This window comes from Oncorhynchus mykiss, chromosome 17 (genome assembly GCF_057628025.1).
Source record: "Oncorhynchus mykiss isolate SJ-2025 chromosome 17, ASM5762802v1, whole genome shotgun sequence".
In the NCBI taxonomy this organism is placed as follows: Eukaryota; Metazoa; Chordata; class Actinopteri; order Salmoniformes; family Salmonidae; genus Oncorhynchus; species Oncorhynchus mykiss.
In genome coordinates, this window is record NC_143038.1 from 9,072,978 (window position 1) to 9,093,196 (window position 20,219).

At 44.1% G+C, this 20,219-nt stretch overlaps 1 protein-coding gene across 2 annotated transcripts in view; it reads left to right on the top strand.

Annotated features, from left to right (window-relative positions):
* LOC110493584 (EVI5-like protein) overlaps positions 1 to 20,219 on the top strand; it is a 39,195-nt gene that overhangs the window by 13,668 nt on the left and 5,308 nt on the right. Inside the window, exons 2-19 of one of the 2 annotated variants that reach the window (XM_021567937.3) lie at positions 1,228 to 1,598; positions 4,113 to 4,302; positions 4,990 to 5,214; positions 5,614 to 5,688; positions 5,889 to 6,014; positions 6,941 to 7,084; positions 7,267 to 7,356; positions 8,208 to 8,305; positions 8,538 to 8,598; positions 8,776 to 8,829; positions 9,386 to 9,418; positions 9,921 to 10,061; positions 14,504 to 14,620; positions 14,735 to 14,875; positions 15,213 to 15,374; positions 18,219 to 18,365; positions 18,773 to 18,868; positions 19,069 to 19,164. In XM_021567937.3, the coding sequence (XP_021423612.3) occupies positions 1,363 to 1,598; positions 4,113 to 4,302; positions 4,990 to 5,214; positions 5,614 to 5,688; positions 5,889 to 6,014; positions 6,941 to 7,084; positions 7,267 to 7,356; positions 8,208 to 8,305; positions 8,538 to 8,598; positions 8,776 to 8,829; positions 9,386 to 9,418; positions 9,921 to 10,061; positions 14,504 to 14,620; positions 14,735 to 14,875; positions 15,213 to 15,374; positions 18,219 to 18,365; positions 18,773 to 18,868; positions 19,069 to 19,164 (2,232 nt within the window). In that variant the 5' untranslated portion in view covers positions 1,228 to 1,362. The remainder of the gene's footprint in view (positions 1 to 1,227; positions 1,599 to 4,112; positions 4,303 to 4,989; positions 5,215 to 5,613; positions 5,689 to 5,888; positions 6,015 to 6,940; positions 7,085 to 7,266; positions 7,357 to 8,207; positions 8,306 to 8,537; positions 8,599 to 8,775; positions 8,830 to 9,385; positions 9,419 to 9,920; positions 10,062 to 14,503; positions 14,621 to 14,734; positions 14,876 to 15,212; positions 15,375 to 18,218; positions 18,366 to 18,772; positions 18,869 to 19,068; positions 19,165 to 20,219) is intronic. The other variant, XM_021567940.3, reaches the window with a different exon arrangement.

Genomic DNA, 20,219 nt, shown 5'->3' on the forward strand with positions numbered 1-20,219 from the left:
TTGTGTGTAGATTGAGATTTTTATTTTATTTAATCCATTTTAGAATAAGGTTGTAAAGTAACAACATTTGGAAAAAGTCAAGGGTCTGAATACTGTATGTATGTATGTATGCATGCATGCATGCATGCATGCATGTTTAACAAAAATGTAAACGCAGCATGCATTCAAAGATTTCACTGAGTTACAGTTCATATAAGGAAATCAGTAATTTTGAAATAAATTCATTAGGCCCTAATCTATGGATTTTACATGAATGGGAATGCAGATCTGTGTCTATTGTACAGAAGAAGGTAGGGGCATGGATCAGAAAACCAGTCAGTTTCTGGTGTGACCACCATTTGCTTCATGCAGCGCGACACATTTCCTTCTGATAGTTGATCAGGCTGTTGATTGTTTCCTGTGGAACATGCTGTAGTATACATTGATCGGTGAGTATGCAGGCCATGGAAGATCTGAGAGATTGAGCTTCCAGGAATTGTGTACAGATCCTTGCGGCATGGGGCTGTGCATTATCATGCTGAAACATGAGGTGATGGCGGCTGATTAATGGCACGACAATGGGCCTCAGGATCTCGTCACGGTACCTCTGTGCATTCAAATTGACATTGATCAAATGCAATTGTGTTCATTGTCTGTAGCTAATCCCTGCCCATACCATAACCCCACCGCTACCATGGTGCACTCAAACCGCTCGCCCACACAACGACATACACATGGTCAGCAGTTGAGGCCAGTTGGACGTACTGCCAAATTCCCTAAAACAACGTTGGAGGTGGCTTACGGTAGAAAAATGGGCATTCAATTCTCTGGCAACAGCGCTGGTGGACATTCCTGCAGTCAGCATGCCAATTGCACGCTCCTTCAGAACTTGTGGCATTGTGTTGTGTGACAAAACGGCACATTTTAGAGTGTCCTTTTATTGACCCCAACACAAGGTGCACCTGCGTAATGATTATTCTGTTTATCAGCTTCTTGATATGCCACACTTGTCAGGTGGATGGATTATCTTGGTAAAGGAGAAATGTTCACTAACAAGGATGTAATCATATTTGTTTACGAAATTTGAGAGAAATAAGCTTTTTGTGCATATGGAACATTTCTGGGATCTTTTATTTCAGCTCATGAAACATGGGACCAACACTTTACATGTTGCATTCATGTTTTTGTTCAGTGTATGTCCTCGTGAATATGTCCTCGTAATTCAAATGTCCTCTAAATTCACAACAGGTTTGAGGAACCCTGATCCGATTGGCTCCGGCACCGCCCTACCAGGTGACCCTACAGCCGGGGAGACGTGTAAGGAGACCCAGCCACAGCCTCCCCTGTCCAACAGTGCGTTGCACTGTGCCTACCACCACAACCATGCCCACCCCCAGCGGCAGCCCAGAGAGAGAGGGCTCCACAGGGGGACCCAACCAGCTGGCGTGTCCCCCCTCCTCTCCCCCTGGCATGGACCATTCCATGGGCAGCCCTCTGCTCAGCCCGGACTCATCTTGCCAAGATGCCATGCTCTCAGCCCCCGCTGCCTCCCCCGCTGACTCGGAGAGCCTGAGCCCCGACGAGCTAGAGCTGCTGGCCAAGCTGGAGGAGCAGAACAGGTGAGAAAGAGATGGGAACTGGGGTTCACATGTGTTGCACAGTAGCTACAGGTAACTGCCAAAATAAAGGAAACCCCAACATAAGTTGTCTTTAATAGGGCGTTGGGCCACCACGAGCTGCCAGAACAGCTTCCATCCACCTTGGCACAGATTCTACAAGTGTCTGGAACCCTGTTGGAGGGATGCGACACCATTCTTCCGCGAGAAATTCCATAGTTTATTGTTTTGTTGACGGTGGTGGAAAACGCTGTCTCAGGCACTGCTCCAGGATCTCCCATAAGTGTTCAATTGGGTGGAGATCTGGTGACTGAGACACACACACTTTAAACCCCCTATACTCCTTTGAGACCCCTCTTTCAAAGTCACTGAGATCTCTTCTAGTCATGGTAGTCAAAATAATGGCCAACTGGGTGTTTTTATACATAGATGCTAAGCATGATGGGATGTTAATTGCTTAATTAACTCAGGAACCACACCTGTGTAGAAGCACCTGCTTTCAATATACTTTGTATGCCTCATTTACTCAAGTGTCATTTATTTAGGCAGTTACCTGTATGTTTCCATTAACTTGTCCAGTGGTTTTGTGTAGACATTTGGAGAGTTTGCATAGAAAATAGATGTGACAACCACGTTGCGTTTCCATTGAACTGTCTTGTGTCGATTTAAAAACATCTGGACGTAATGACATCCCACAAAAACAACAACAACAAACTTTTTTTTTGCAAAAACGTGTCATATAAAAATGAAGTGGTTGAAATGTTTCCGTTATCCATTTAAGGCAAATTGCTCATTAATAAATTGGCGGCAGCCTGTATGCCCTCCCACCTATCTGTTTCATGTCTCAGGTAGCTCCCAAAAGCTTGCATGGATAAAATGCAAGAATTTACTCATATTTGCCATATTCTAATAATTCTCATGTGCCACCTTGTCGCCATGGTAAAATTTGCACTCCTGTAGATCTGAAATCATTGGATCTTGAACTTGCAACCAGAAAAGCAACGCTAAGCAATTCAGGCGTTATTGAACGTCACTGCAAAGGGACATTCTTTTTTTTTAATAGTAAAATGTTTTATTTGGGTAGTAGTTGGCATTTAGAATTACATGTGGATTTGATGAGCCCCTCGTAGGCCTACCTTAAAAAAGATTTGGCAATCGTTTCTTAGATGAACACTGTTTCCATCATTTGTTGCAATAAGTTTTACAAAATAAACATCCACCCCTGTTGAACGGATAAATGTTGTCTATCTTTAGAACATTTCTCCTGTATCTGCCGTTTCCAATGACACATGTCACCAAGATAATTTTTTTGCAACATTGCTTTTGTCGAGTAAACCTTGTTCAATGGAAACCTACTGTTAGGTTGTGACTGGTCTCGCATGGCTGCGTTCAAGATCACTGCGCTGTTGTGACAATGGCATTTGATGATATTTTGCCAGGTAAATGATGAGCCACTCATTTTAAAAAAAATGTAAGCTTTATTTAACTAGGCAAGTCAGTTAAGAACAAATTCTTATTTACAATGACGGCCTACCCCGACCAAACTCGGACGTTGCTGGGCCAATTGTGCACCGCCCTATGGAACTCCCAATCACGGCCGGATGTGATACAGCCTGGATTCGAACCAGGTACTGCAGTGACAACTCTTGCACTGAGATGCAGTGTCTTAGGCCACTCATAAACAAACAGGTACAGTCCAGCGATTCAACTGTGTTACAGCACATTGCTATGAGGCTTCCAGGTCAGTATGGGGTAGCAGAGGTTAGCCTCTCCCCGCTGTGGGTAGCTTCAGAGCAGATGCACTGAGCAGATGTGTCATTGGGCTGGAGGAGCTTCTGGCCAAGGCCTAGCGGGCCGGCTAGGCTAGCTGTGAGACGCTTTGATGCCAGAGCTGGAACATGCACTGTTGAACCTTCCTCTTTTGCCTCTGTGAGTTGGACATTTGCTGTTATTGGCACGGTATTATAACCAATGTGTTCAGCACTCAGCATGCGTCCCTAATGACACCCTATTCCCTATGTAGTGCACTACTTTTGATCAGGGTCCTGATGAGCTCTGGTCAAAAGCAGTGCACTATATAGGGGAAAAGCTGCCATTTTGGATGCAACCTCAATGTGTCTCTACTATCGGAGTAGCTGCTACGGCCTTGGCACTGATAAGTATCTCAACAATAGGCCCAGTGTTTCACTATCAGAGAGGTGCTCAGTGTCTTGACGTAGTAGTAGTAAAGGTACTGCTGGTTGTTTGTGCCCTCCAGTGTTTTAGATGACATTCTCCCACACGTGACTTTCTACTATTTTCTACTAATTAAAAATGTTTCGAATTAAGTCTAATGTAATGCAAAAGAGAATATAACATTAAGCCTGAAAAGCTTAACATCATGGATTAACAATAAAAAGATCAAAACAAGTAATAGAAACAAGACTAGTGTAATGAAAGCATAAGTGGCTCTTGATTCACTCATATGACCCTTGTCTGACGACCTCTAACCCCTTGATACCCCCTCCTCCTCCCCAGACTTCTGGAGGCAGACTCCAAGTCGATGCGTTCGATGAGCGGCTCGCGGCGGAACAGCGGCTCGTCCCTGGTGTCCAGCTCCTCTGCCTCGTCCAACCTGTCCCACCTGGAGGAGGACACCTGGATCCTGTGGGGACGCATCGTCAACGAGTGGGACGAATGGAGACGCAAGAAGGACAAGCTGCTCAAGGTGAGGGGGGAGGATGGATGAGTGATCGAGAGACTGATAGAGCAAAGGGAAGAGAGGGGAGAAGATGGAGAGAGGACAGGGGGAAAAGTGGTGTTGGAGGGCCAGTAGGAGGCACCCTTCCCTCTGGTCTAAAAAAAAATATCCCAATTCCCCAGGGCAGTGATTGGGGACATTGCCCTGTGTAGGGTGCCGTCTTTCGGATGGGACATTAAATGGGTGTCCTGACTCTGTGGTCACTAAAGATCCTATGGCACTTATCGTAAGAGTAGGGGTGTTAACCCCGGTGTCCTGGCCAAATTCCCAATCTGGCCCTCATACCATCAGTCACCTAATCATCCCCAGTTTACAATTGGCTCATTCACCCCCCTCCTCTCCCCTGTAACTATTCCCCAGGTCGTTGCTGTAAATGAGAATGTGTTTTCAGTCAACTTACCTGGTAAAATAAGGGTTAAATAAAATGAAAATAAGAGAGCAGACAGAGCCAGGGAGAGGGGAACAGAACAGCAGGAGAGATTAGAGAGGAGAAAATGGGAGTGAGGACAAATGAGCAGAGAGCACAGATGGAGGGATATGATCAGTAAAGATAAGGTATGAGATGACATAGATATTCATTATAGGCTAGGATGTAGAGTTCTACACTAAGCTGAGAATTAGATTTGTAAAATAAACCTTTCCTTTCACCTCCAGGAGCTGATCCGTAAGGGCATCCCACACCACTTCCGGGCCATCGTGTGGCAGCTGCTTGGTAACGCCACAGACATGCCAGTGAAGAACCAGTACTCTGAGCTGCTCAAGATGTCCTCGCCCTGCGAAAAGCTCATCCGCCGGGACATCGCCCGCACCTACCCCGAGCATGAGTTCTTCAAGGGCCAGGACAGCCTGGGTCAGGAGGTGCTCTTCAACGTCATGAAGGTGAGGATATTTTGACCTTTGACCTTGAACATGACTTTTTTTCTGCATTATTAGAATGTTGTCTCTTAGGTTTACATGGACAAACAGAATGGATTTGGTATGATTAGTAATTTGTGTACTAGTGAGATGTGAAGTTGGATGAAGTTAGAAGCAGTTACATCTGCATTGCTTGCTGTTTGGGGTTTTGGGCTGGGTTTCTGGTTTTAGGGCTTTATAAATAAATGTGATTGATTTGAGTTAAATGTGTATTTAAGCTGTATGGGCCGGTTTCCCAGACTCTGATTAAGTCCTGGACTAAAAAGTTTAACAAATGTAGAATCTCTAAACTTAATCTGTGTCCGGGGAAACCTCCCCAATGAGTGTAGGTTTGTTCATGTTGATTGATGTCTGTGTGTGCAGGCGTATTCTCTGGTGGACCGGGAGGTGGGCTACTGCCAGGGCAGTGCCTTCATCGTGGGCCTGCTGCTCATGCAGGTAACGTCTCTTCAGCAGCCCTCTAGTCTCGACATTCTCCTCTCTTGCTATCGCACTACGTTGTGCTAAATACGGAATTGTCCTGATTCTACCCTTTTTCGTTGCTTATACAGTATGAATAAATGACCTCTGAGTTCCTGATTTTAGTCTGAATGCACACAGTCACACAGCCTGACCCGGTCTCTCCTGTGGCCCTCTAGATGCCAGAGGAGGAGGCGTTCTGTGTGTTTGTGCGTCTGATGCAGGAGTACCGTCTGAGGGAGCTTTTCAAACCAACCATGGCTGAACTAGGCCTCTGTATCTACCAGTTTGAATACCTGCTGCAGGTAAATCAACGTTATCCATCTCCATATGTCACGCTAGCCAATGCAGGAGGTTGGATGTGTCCCAAATGGCAACTTAGACCCTATAAAGTGCACTACTTTTGAACAGGGCCAATAGGTAAAAAGTAGTGCACTATGTAGGGAATACAGTGCCATTTAGGATGAATCTATTGTCAAATTAACTAAAACCTTAAGGGCCTTGCAGGTGTCTGGGATTGAAATTATTATTATATTTTTTTTACCTAAAAAATGTCTGGTTTTAAGTAAGTATGGGAATAAGCACAGATATTGCAATTATAATGTTGTCCACTATGGGGCAGCAAATAGATTCATACAGCAAAGACTTCGGTTAGTCCTTACATTTTTAATAGTACCACTTTGAAACCATTATGGATTTGTAGCTCAACTAAAACCCCTATTATAAACTGGGTGGTTCGAGACCTGACTGCTGATTGGCTGACAGCCATGGTATATCAGACCATATACCACGGGTATGATAAAACATTTATTTTTACTGCTCTAATTACATTGGTAACCAGTTTATAATAGCAATAAGGCACCTCGGGGGTTTGTGATATATGGCCAATATGCCACAGCTAAGGACAGTGTCCAGGCACACCGCTTTGCATCGTGCATAAGGACAGCCCTTAGCCGTGGTATATTGGCCATATACCACACCCCCTCGTGCCTTATTGCTTAATTAACTCCTCTCGTCTCTTTCCCTCTCATCCACCCTCTTTCCCTTCTTCTTCCCCTCTCATCCACCCTATTTCCCACCCTCATTCCCTTCCTCTTCCCCTCTCATCCACCCTCTTTCTCACCCTCATTCCCTTCCTCTTCCCCTCTTCCCCACCCTCTTTCCCACCCTCTTTCCCACCCTCTTTCCCTCTCATCCACCCTCTTTCCCCTCTCTTTCCTTACCCCAACAGGAGCAGCTCCCGGAGCTGAACGTCCACTTCCGTTCTCAGAGTTTCCACACCTCCATGTACGCCTCCTCCTGGTTCCTCACTCTCTTCCTCACCTTCCTCCCCATGCCCGTCGCCACACGCATCTTTGATATCTTCATGTACGAGGTAAGAGACTCACCACTGGTGTCTTGTTTGGGTGAACATATACTTGAAAAAATAAACATAGTGGATCCATATATACCTTTATTGACAGGTTGTTCTCATGAACATAAAATATCTTCCACAAGAGAGTCTTGTGATCTAGCACTATGAGTGTGTTGAATTGAACTTTGATTCCCTCTCCACAGGGTCTGGAGATTATATTTCGTGTGGGCATGGCCATTCTGCAGTACAACCAGACTGACCTCATCCAGCTGGATATGGAGGGCATGTCTCAGGTAACATCCCCCATAGGGCTCTGTTCAAAAGTAGTGGACAATATTTGGAATAGGGTGCCATTTGGGATTTATCCCATGAAAGGCACTACAGCAGGGTTCCCCAATAAGCTGTTTCACCATTAAGTAATCAGCTTTAAGGGACCTAATTTGTGATTTTATTTGCCCCCCCCCCCCCCCCCCAAGTGTTCTGAGATTTTATTAAAATAAAATAAAAATCTTTCTTGGATGTAAAAGACTGTAAGATTACCAGAAAATGAGCTCAAAGTGATTTTAATTGAGGAAATCTGTTCCCAAGTAGTCCCTCGGATAAATGGAGGCACGTGATCGTATCACAATGTAATCAAGGTTTGAAATTCTAATTGTTTTGTCAAATACTATATCTGTTCTTGCGGTCAATTTGCAGTGTACAAATTATTTATAACTATGATTCTGGCCCCCCTCCCATCCGCTCAAGGAAATTTCGGCCCACAGCTAAATGTAATTGGGGACCCCTGCACTATAGTATACATCATTAATTATCACTGTAGATAGATTCAAGACCTGCTGAAGGCAAGAAAAACAAAAGAGTGAAATTGGCCATTGTATAAGCATATGGGCATTTGTGAAGTGTCTTTACTTCAATTATCATGTGATACCTACTGAATGTATTATTCCCTTTCATAGTGTCTTAACAGGACATATTATTTTTCAGAGTGTCTTAACAGGACATATTCTCGTTCAGAGTGTCTTAACAGGACATATTCTCGTTCAGAGTGTCTTAACAGGACATATTATTTTTCGTAGTGTATTAACAGGAGACATATTCTCGTTCTTCTATGAAGCTCTAACCTTGTCTCTTCCTTCTCTCGCAGCACTTCCAGAAGGTGATCCCCCACCAGTTTGACAGCTGCCCAGACAAGCTGATCCTGAGGGCCTACCAGGTCAAATACAACCCCAAGAGGATGAAGAAGTAGGCTCTGCTTCTGATCACTGTTCATTAGAATAACAACACTGGCTTTGGGTTGTAGACTACAGTTAATATGGGCCAATGTGACCTGGCTTGTGGTGTTGTTACTATACAAAGCATGTTTTCAGTTTAAGATGATTAGTTTCAGTTTGATTTGCACACCGTCAAATGCATAAATGTGAAATAGAAACACATTGTATGAACCTAACTCTACTAAAATGTGTTTACTTGCCAGGTTGGAGAAAGAGTACACCACAATCAAGAACAAAGAGATGGAGGAGCAGATAGAGATCAAGGTGTGTGTGTGTGTGCGCGCGTGTGCCCATCTAACTTCTTCTTTGAGCTAATCTATTAATAGACCGACAGAATATATATTTTTTTCTGTCTTACTTACAAAGCCCCCAATTTCTAAGCTTTGTATAATGACTAATACCTTTTCCTAACTGTCTCTCTACCCGTCTACACATCCACAGAGGTTACGCACAGAGAACAGGCTTCTGAAGCAGAGGATTGAGACATTGGAGAAGGTAAGAGACGGAAACTTGGCTTCGAGTCAGACACTCACTTTAGCGCTAATGTGAATAAGGTTTATGCTGTACAATAAAACACAGCCAGAAACATGAAGCTAAAATATAGCCATGCCAACCAAGACTTATATCCTGTCACATTTACAGAATAAGTGAGGTGACTTAAGTTGTGAATGTACCTAAGGACAGAGACCATGTCTGTTGATTTTGTGTGCGTGAGTGGATGATTTAAAAGGATGGGCCTTACTCTAGACCGGAGCCACTGAGCCTCTCCTCCTTTTCCAAGTACTCTGGCTTTTCTTCCCCTCTTGCTTCTCTCCTGTTGTTCTCCGAGTAATGCTTTTTGTCTTTCTGTTCTTTTTTTAATTTAATTCCTTCTCTCACACAAACCCACGGCCACTCGTTCACTCTGTATTATCGATTTCTTTCTCTTGTTTATTTTCTGTTGTCACATTTCCGTTACTCGTTTGCCCTGTTCTTATCCTTCACTTTATTTCTCCCTATTCTCTCCTTATCCTTTTTCTTATCTTCTTCCTCTCCTTCACTGGTGTTGTAGGAAAGTGCTGCTCTAGCAGACAGGCTGATACAGGTACAGTACTGGAAAACCACCTCTCCTCCTCTTAACACCTTCCTTCCTCCTGCACTTCCTCTCCAATCAATGCCTGACTTCTGCATGAGAGAATGTTTTGTCTGTCTGTCCGTCTGTACGTCTGTCTGTCAGACCATGCTCCTCCTTGACTGCATGTGCGTCTGTGTGTCCATGGTAGGAGCTCTAATATTAAGGCCTACAGCCCTGCATGTGGAAACACAGGCACTGTTTTTTGCCCTCTGTCATTTATTAGGATAGAAGTGTCTTTGTAGGGTAATTACAACCTAATAGGAATGGATACAGAAGTGCCATTTTATATTCTACTCTGTCAACTCCTAATATCTAACCTCCAATTGGGAAAGTGTTAAAGCTAAGCACCAATTCCCTCTAAATTCAAACCAACGTTGTCGATACAGCCCCCCCCCCCCCCCCCCCCCAGACATATTCCCTATAACTGACACGGCCCCCTCTGGTCTCTGACCCTGTGTCTTCACTATTCCAGGGTCAGGTGACGCGGGCGCAGGAGGCGGAGGAGAACTATGTGATCAAGCGGGAGCTGGCAGTGGTGAGGCAGCAGTTCAGCGTGACCAGCCAGAACCTGGAGAAAGCCCAGGACACCATCGGAGAACTGCAGCGGGAGAAGGTAAGGAATGATCTGGAGTCAGTGTGGGTGAGATATTGGGATGCTGCAGGGGCAGGGACTCAGATGTAGAACTGATCTAGAGTCAGGATTTGATTAACGGTGCACCCGTTTTAGGCTTTCACTCAGAGATTATGAGTAAAATTCTCAGATACAAGTCTATTGGAATGGATAACAAGCTCTAAAAGTTACAAATGACAAAACATGTTTTTGACACACAAATGACGGGTATGGAAAATTACCAGCACTAGGCTGTATAGTCTGTGGTTGCCCCTGTGGATTTTTGTTGTTGTTCTTGCTTGGGGAACTGACTCATTCTGACAGTCTTCTGCTCGTAAAATATTGACATAATTATTTGCCAATGTTACTTGTCATTTAAAAAATAATTACGCTCTAAATCGATGACATTGACAAATTCTTCGGCGAGGATAAAAAAGGCTGGTGTTGGGGAAATTCACTTTGACATTTCACCGTTCTCACCAAGTCAGTTTGTTTTGAGTTGTGGCCTCAATCTGGCCAGAGTGACACAGTTAGTGGATGTTGGATGATAGACAGTATCGGTCTGCATCATAATCAGTGATGTAAAGTACTACTTAAGTAGTTTTTGGGAGTATCCATACTTTACTATTTATATTTTTGACTACTTTTACTTCACTACATTCGTAAATAAAACAATGTACTTTTTACTCCATACATTTTCCCTGACACCCAAAAGCACTCGTTACAATTTTGAATGTTTAGCAGGACAGAAAATGGTCCAATTCGCACAGAACATCCCTGGTCATCCCTACTGCCTCTGATCTGGTGGACTCACTAAACACAAATGCTTTGTTTTTAAATTATGTCCGAGTTTTGGAGTGTGACCCTGGCCATCCGTAAATTAAAAAATTACAATTGTGCTATCTGGTTTGCTTAATATAAGGAAGAAGAAATGATTTGTACTTTTGATAATTAAGTATATTTAAAACCAAATACCTTTAGACTTTTACTCAAGTAGTATTTTACTGGGTGACTTTCACTTTTACTTGAGTCATTTTCTATTAAGGTTTCTTTGCTTTTGCTCAAAATATGTATTATCTGTGTATATACTATTTTAAAGGAAATATGTCTTAGAGTCAACTGTTGCATTGTATACTATTATTCTGCCCCTATGCTCTTCATACCATTTAACATAATAACATCATGTGTTTTCCAAACAGTTCAGTATAATCTGTGTATGGATGTTTGTGATTTGTAAGTTTAGGATCAAGTTGATTAGCGTCTTATCGTAAGTGTTTGGGTAGCGCTTTGATGATAGTGGACAGGCTGGCAAACACTTTCTTTGTTTCTCTTCATGGGTCATATCTGGAAAACTTCACTTTGGTAGTGATTCAGTTTCTGTATTTTAAGTATCTGTTTGATGCTCACTTACAGTAATTCTGTGTGTTTTTTTTAGGATGGTGTTGCTTGGCAAAGTATTGACTGTTTCTAATGTAGAATTATTTGCTTTCAGTTGCCAGTAGAGCAACATCGTACATTATAAATCAAAACAAATGTTATTTGTCACATGTGCCGAAATACTTACAAGCCCTTAACCAATAATGCAGTTTTAAGAAAATATTTACTAAATAAATGATAGTAAAAAAAAAAAGGGAACACCATGAAATATCAACACCGCTATATACAGAGGATACCGGTACCGAGTCAGTGTACAGGTTAGTCGAGGCAATTATGGTCGTTTGTACATGCAGGTAGGGGTGAAATGACTATATGCATTGATAATAAACAGCGAGTAGCAGCAGTGTAAAAAGCAAAGGGGGGATGTCAATGTATATAGTCCGGGTGGCCATTTGATTAATTGTTCAGCAGTATTATGGCTTTGGGGTAGAAGCTGTTAAGGAGCCTTTTGGACCTAGACCTGGCATACCGGTACCGCTTGCCGTGCAGTAGCAGAGGGAACAGTCTGTGACTTGGGTGACTGGAGTCTTTGCCAATTTTTGGGGCCTTCCTTTGCTGTTGTTCACTATCATCTACTTTGTCTTGCTCAAGTTGAGGGAGAGGTTGTTGCCCTGGCACCACACTGCCAGTTCTCTGACCACCTCCCTATAGGCTGTCTCATTGTTGTCGGTGATCAAGTCTACCACTGCTGTGTCGTCAACAAACTTAATGATGGTGTTGGAGTCGTGCTTGGCCATGCAGTCGTGGGTGAAAAGGGAGTGTACAGGAGGGGACGAAGCATATACCTCTGAGGGGCCCCCGTATTGAAGATCACCCCTTAACACCTGGGGGCGGAGCATCAGGAAGTCCAATATTTAGTTGCAGATGGAGGTGTTTAGTCCCAGTGTCCTTTGTTTATTGATGAGCTTTGTGGGCACTATGGTGTGGAACGCTGAGCTGTAGTCAATGAACAGCATTCTCACATAGGTGTTCCTTTTGTCCAGGTGGGAAAGGGCAGTGTGGAGTGCAATAGAGATTGCATCAGCTGTGGATCTGTTGGGGCGGTATGCAAATTGGAGTGGGTCTAGGGTTTCCGGGATGATGGTGTCAATGTGAGCCATGGACGGCCTTTCAAAGCAGATCATGGCTACAGATGTGAGTGCTACGGGGGCGGTAGTCATTGTATAGAGTTTGATGTTTGACCTATTCTAAATCCATAGTGTTATAACATTGTGCTCACCCAGGGCTGGTGTGGTATAAGCCAGTTGTATGAGCATTCTAATGCATAGATGTAGACAAACAGCCATGGTGAGGTGGACAAAAGTGTGATGTTGAATGGGTAGACAGACAGACACAGACGATGCCTGTAGTCCAACTGGTCCAGCACAATAGGGCTTTGGTTATTCTATTGTGACTGTGTGTTAGCAGCTGTGTGTCGCCTGTCCTTGTGTGTTAGTGTGTGTTGTATGCTACAGAAACACGAATGCTCCACTGTGACTTTGCCTCCAGGTGCAGTGCATCATGTGTGCAGGATGTTTATTTATTTTTTAAATCTTTCTCACACACGCAGACTGTTTTATTTTAGTCTATTCAAACGCGTGTGAGTCACTTAGTGCTTGAATCCGTTTTGAATGCAAGTCCCCAACTACGGCAAAAAGATGTGTTTCTGTTACTAAATGTGTCAGGAACCACAACTCTTTCTCCATACGTTAGTTTCACAGTTTCAATTTATTGGCAGGGGAAATGTATGTTTACGTTGCCAAACCAAATGAAATGGATAATCAACAAAAGTGAAATGAACAGTAAACATTACACTCTCAAAAGTTTCAAAGGAATAGAGACATTTCCAATGTCATATTATGGCTATGTACAGTATGTACAGTGTTGTAACAATGTGCTGTTTCTCTTCATACTCAGACACAGCAGTCACACTAATGACACTCATTCACCATGTGACGAATAGGGTGTGTGAGAGTTCACGAGTTTGCACGTCTCACCATTGTTTCTTGACTCTCTCCTCCTCCTCTTCCTCCATCAGTCTTTCAACACCAGTTGAACTAAGTTTAGATCGACTAGAATTGGGGCCATGGAGAGAATCCGTGGTATAGGTGTGTGTGGTGTTGCTATGGAATTGGAGTTTCAGGTGTGGTCAGATAATGTGTTGTGCCTTTGATGACTAGCCTGGGTGTATTACCAAGCCAGAATTCACACACCCCCACCTCTCACTTCTCTCTCACATTGAAACTGAGTGGGTACTTTAATTCACAAAGAAAGAAAGGCCTTTATGCCATGCATACGCAAACAAAGTTATTGGTTTGTCCCAACGTTCTCTCTCTGTCTCACCATCTGTCTCTTCTCTCTGAAACGCATCTAGTGAGAAACGGACATGTTTTTGGTTGGTTGACCCCTTTGCCAACCCACATCCCTTCTGTCCATCCCACCACAACTATCACAGCTACACAGTGCTGTACTCCACATCTCCTTTTAGTACATCACTCATTTATCTGCTTGGATGTACACAAATGAGTTGAATATACCTGGTGGATACACTGATAGACTTTTGTAAGTGGTTCACATTTCCAAATCAATAGAAAACGGCCATTTTAGACAGACGTTTTTCTGACCCATCAATCAATCAAATGTATTTTAAAAATGCCATTTTACATCAGCAGTCGCAAAGTGCTGTACACATACCCAGCCTAAATTCCCAAAACAGCAAGCAATCCAGATATAGAAGCACAGTGGCTAGAAAAAACTCCCTAGAAAGGAAACCTAGAGAGGAACCAGGCTCTGAGGGGTTTCCAGTCCTCTTCTGGCTTTGCTGGGTGGAGGATCTTTATCTTCTGATGCCTTAGTACACAGAAAAGTTTGATTGGTTGGTATGTGTAGTGCCCGTTTGGGATAGGTCCCAGTGTGTTGTCTCAGTTTATAATTGGTCCATGTGTTGTGTCTCGGTACACAGAGCAGTTTGATTGATTGGTTGATATGTGTTGTGTCAGTTTATAATTGGTCCATGTGTTGTGTCTCAGTACACAGAGCAGTTTGTGACCGGTCTGCAGACGCAGCTGGAGCAGTCCCGGCTGCAGGAGGCAGAGCTGCTGGGGGCCCTCAAAGAGATGCAGGACAAAGTACTGGACCTAGAGAAGGTAAGAGAACACACCTGTGTGTGTGTGTGGTTATATCAGTGTGTTTAATATCTTCATTGTGTGTGGTATATCTGTGTGTTTAATATCTTCATTGTGTGTATGTGTATGTTCCAGAGGAGCAGCTCTCTGCCTGATGAGAACAACGTGGCCCAGCTGCAGGACGAGCTGAAGCTTGTGAAGCTCCGAGAGCTGGAGACACTGCACTCCTTCAGAGAGATGCAGGACACGGTGACCGAGCTCAACCAGCGCTGGCAGGTCAGTAAACACACCACAGAAGACTGTAGAGTAGGGAACTGAATGCTTCAGAAGGGGAGGGCATAGTAGAGGTGACTAGAAGAACAGTGTTTGTGTAACAGGGTTGCTTCCATCCCTCTCCTCGTCCCAACCTGGGCTAGAACCAGAGACGCTCTACACACATCGACAACAGTCGTCCTCAAAGTATCGTTACCCATCGCTTCACAAAAGCCAAGGGAAACAACTACTTCAAGGTCTCAGAGCGAGTGACATCAGGGAGAGATGGATAGAGAACCGATGCACCATGGTTGTGGCTCTAACCTGTTCTTCCTCTCCGTTCCTCTCTTTCTCTCTCCAGCTCCACATGTCCAAAGGTGGCGGGGGTCACTGGAAGGAATCCCCCAAGAAGAATGCCCTGAATGAGCTGCAGGACAAGCTGATGGGGGTGCGTCTGAGAGAGGCCCAAGCCCAGGCTGAACTCAGGGAGGTCAAACTCCAAGCCATACAGCTGGAGAGCCAGGTCAGTGGAAGAACTTTAGCCTGATGCCAAATCTGTTTGTGCGCTATCTATATAAAAGTGATCCATTGTGTGTTATTTCCTTCATCTGATCCCAGGTCTGTTGCATGTAACAATGACCATAGGAGTTGGCAAGACAGTGCTGGGACCAGCCTTGGGAAATACATTGTATTGGATCACATTTCTAAAAGAGACTTTCATTAGGCCTAGATGACTAAGGGGTAACTTATACATCAAATACTATGTGGAAATGGTAGATAAATGCCAAGTACAAGTGTGACATATGACATTGTGAAAGAACAATGCAGTATAAATTGGTAAGGAAGATGCAAATACTGCCTCATCTTTTGGATTTATGGAAAGTACCTCGCTCAGTGTTTTAACATTCAGTTCCACACTCATGTTTCTCACCCTGATGAGTGAGATGTTTGACTTTTGTGGTGGATTATTCACAGCTCTATACAACACCATAGGCCTACACACACACACATTTTCGTTACAGTTCATCACTTTAGGCCGCAGGTTGGCATTTCTTGGGATGACTCTTATACTGGAGGCAGCTCTGCAGAGTGGTCACTAGCTGGCACAGCCAGAGTCATAAAAGCAGATTTTAAACCTAACCTTAAATTAAGACCAAAAAGCGTATTTTTTTTCATGAATGTTTACAATATAGCCAATTTTGACTTTGTAGCCTGCCCATCTAGTGGAAATCTCCCGGCACTGCCTCCAGGACGAGATTCATCCCAATAAACGTTAACCTGCCTTTAGGTCTTTTTCTAACTTGACAAATGTGTGCGTAACTCAGTTTCACATAAATAATGCATTGATGTCAACAGGTGATTTGCGTTTGTGGAAGTACAAGTTGTTAGTTTCTCAAATTAGCTTTTTGCTACAAACTGTTGATTATTTATTGTTACAACACATTTATTGTTACAAGACAAAGGCAGACAACTAATATCATATACAGTACCAGTCAAAACTTCACACACCTACTCATTCCAGGGTTTTTATTTATTTTTACTATTTTCTACATTATAGAATAATAGTGAAGACATCAAAACTATGAAATAACATATAATTTAGTAACCAAAAAAAGTGTTAAACAAATCAAAATATATTAGAGATTTTTCAAATAGCCCCCTTTGCCTTGATGACAGCTTTGCACACGCTTGGCATTCTCTCAACCTACTTCACCTGGAATGATTTTACAACAGTCTTGAAGGAGTTCCCACATATGCTGAGCACTTGTTGGCTGCTTTTCCTTCACTCTGCGGTCCAACTCATCCCAAACCATCTCAATTGGATGGGGTCTGGTGATTGTGGAGGCCAGGTCATCTGATGCAGCACTCATCACTCTCTTTCTTGGTCAAATAGCCCTTACACAGCCTGGAGGTGTGTTTTGGGTCATTGTTCTGTTGGAAAAAAATGATAGTCCCACTAACCGTAAACCAGATGGGATGGCATATCGCTGCAGAATGCTGTGGTAGCCATGCTGGTTAAGTGTGCCTTGAATTCTAAATTAATCACAGACAGTGTCACCAGCAAAGCACCATCACACCACCACCTCCATGCTTCACGGTGGGAACCACACATGCGGAGATCATCCGTTCATCTACTCTGCGTCTCACAAAGACACGGCGGTTGGAACCAAAAATCTCAAATTTGGACTCATCAGACCAAAGGACAGATTTCCACCAGTCCATTGCTCGTATTTCTTCTTATTGGTGTCATTTAGTAGTGGTTTCTTTTCAGCAATTCGACCATGAAGGCCTGATTTCATGCAGTTTCCTCTGAGCAGTTGATGTTGAGATGTGTCTGTTACTTGAACTCTGTTGCAGTTTCTGAGGCTTGTAACTAATGAACTTATCCTCTGCAGCAGAGGTAACTCTGTCTTCCTTTCCTGTTTGCGGTCCTCATGAGAGCCAGTTTCATCTTAGCGCATCTTCGACTGAAGAAACTTTAAAAGTTCTAGAAATGTTCCATATTGACCGACCTTCATGTCTTAAAGTAATGATGTCGTTTCTCTTTGCTTATTTAAGCTGTTCTTACCATAAGTATTTTACCAAACAGGTCTATCTTCTGTGTACCACCCCTACCTTGTCACAACATGACTGATTGGCCAAGCCACACTGCTTCTTAACACAGCGCGCATCAAACCCGGAAGCCAGCTGCTTCCGGGTTCGGAGGAAACACCGTACACCTTGCGACCTGGTCAGCGTGAACTGCGGCTGGCCTGCCACAGGAGTCGCTAGTGTGCGATGAGACAAGGATATCCCTACCGGTCAAGCCCTCCCTAACCCGGACGACGCTAGGCCAATTGTGCGTCGCCCCCCGGTCACTGCCGGCTGTGACAGAGCCTGGGCTCAAACCCAGAGTCTCTGGTGGCACAGCTAGTACTGCGATGCAGTGCTTTAGACCACTGCGCCACCCGGGAGGCCCTAAAAAGGAACTTTTAACTTGGGCACACCTGTTAATTGAAATGCATTCCAGGTGACTACCTCATGAAGCTGGTTGAGAGAATGCCAAGAGTTTTCAAAGCTGTCATCAAGGCAAAGGGTGGCTACTTTGAACAATCTCAAATATAAAATATATTTTGATTTGTTTAACACTTTTGGTTACTACATGATTCTTCCATATGTGTTAATTCATAGTTTTGATGTCTTCACTATTATTCTACAATGTAGAAAACAGTAAACATAAATAAAAACCCTTGAATGAGTAGGTGTCCAAACTTTTGACTTGTATTGTACATGACATTTAAATACTTGTAATTTAGCAGACGCTAACCCAGTGACGAATTACTCTTTCAGCCTTCTGACACTGTCCCCACTCTCTCTTCACCCGCAGAACCAGATTCACAGCAAGCTGATTGGGCGCCATGAGGTGGAGAGCGCCGCCATGCAGGAGAGGCTGCAGCAGCTGGCAAGCCAGAACAAGGGGATGCTGGCCCAGCTCACCGAGATGAAGAGGAAACAGGCCGAGCTCGACTGCAAGGTGGGGGAGAGGTGGAGGGAAGGGGGAGGATGGAGGTAGCCAATGGTAGCGTTGAAATGTGTGGAATAAGTGGGCTGCAAGTTATGACGGGGGAGGGAGAGTGGGGATGAAGGTCCAGAAAGAAAGAGGGATGGAGAATGGAAGCGGTAGGAAGAGGGGGAGTAGAGAAGGTATGGGGAGGATGGAGGAGCTGCCAGGTGACTGCCAGGTGAGAGAGGAGATGGAGGGGGAAAAGAAAGCAGCCTAGGGTGACATTGATAAGTGGGCGTTGTGTGTGAGCCTGCAATCTAAACAGATGCCATTGCAGAACTAGATGGTCTAGTGGCTTTCACTCAGGCTTTGCGCCAGAGGTGATTTTTCTCTCTCTTGTCTTTTCTCTTCTGCCACTCTCTTCCCTCTCTCTGTAGAGTAAAGAGGAGGTGATGGCGGTGCGCTTGCGGGAGGCTGACAGCATGGCCGCCATGGCTGAGTTCAGACAGAAGATAGCTGAGCTGGAGATACAGGTGGGATGTTCGTACACAGAACTGAACTTGACTTCCATATGGAATGGATGTCATTGTCAAGTGTGTTTTAGATTTCTTCTGGGTGGTGTGTGTGCGTTGGAGAGATCGTCTTCCCTGCTTCTTTGGCGTTGACTGTTCGGTTGTGTACGTTTGTGGGCGTGTGTGTGTGTGTGTCTAATCCCCCTATCCCTGTCCTACAGAAGGAGGAGGGTCTGATCCAGGGCCAGCTAAACCACTCTGACTCCAGGCAGTATATCACCCAGCTTCGAGACCAGATCGGAGAGCTCAAGAATGAGGTCACACACATTTAACATTCATTTAGCAGACGCTTTTATCCAGAGCAACTTACAGTAGTGAGTTTGTACTTTTTGTGGTACTGGTCCCCCGTGGGAATGGAATCCACAACCCTGGTGTTGCAAGCGCAATGCTCTACCAACACACACACACACACACAGTAAAAGTCCTTGTGTCTGGGGTTAGTTTAGCCATTGACACCCAGCTACATGTGAATCAGATCCCCTCATGCTTTTTGTATTTCTCTGAAATGATAGATGTTGTCCGCCACATGAAGCATGACATACTAGATTCACTACTCTGGCCTTCCTCTGTATGACATTTCCAACCACACAGAATAGACGTACCCCCCCCCCCCCCACCCCTTCAAAACCCCAGATCTCAGAAAGAGAGCGACGAATGCGTGTGAGAACGAGACAACACTGATTCTCACATGCTTAAAAACACACACACACACACCAACATAGCTGAACCACGTAATATACACTTGCTCATTCAGAGAGCGGCTGTGCGTGAGAAGGATGTGTCAGAGGAGGGAGTGATGGGACTGCCTTGCCCTTTTCTGTTCACTAGTTCTTAGAGTGCATACTGTTGGGGGTATTCGTCATATGGAGCCTTTATGTGAAGAGTACCGAAACATTCGTGACAAAGTCGAAATTAGCAAGCAGTCATTTTCCGGTCTCAAATCTCAGGCATCTATTTTGCAAATGAATTCATGTTTTGGCGTTGGACCGTATCATAAGTCGAATTAGCATATATGTTTGTTTTTTTGGTAACTGTCGAAGTTATGATTATAGAGTCATACCAATGACTTTTGAATATTCTGATTTGTCCCAGAACAATATGATACACTTCAACATTGTACAGTATTGATACACTTCGAGAAGGGCTGATCTAGAATCAGACCAGTATAGCGTACATGATTAAACTCTGCTGTGTAAACCAAGACAGAAAAGGAAAAGGTGGGCGAGTGCCTAGTTATAGTGTTCCTATTGGTTAACCACTACCCTCCCCCTCCTACCAGCCTAACTCAGTACAAATCTCAGAGTTTTCTGTA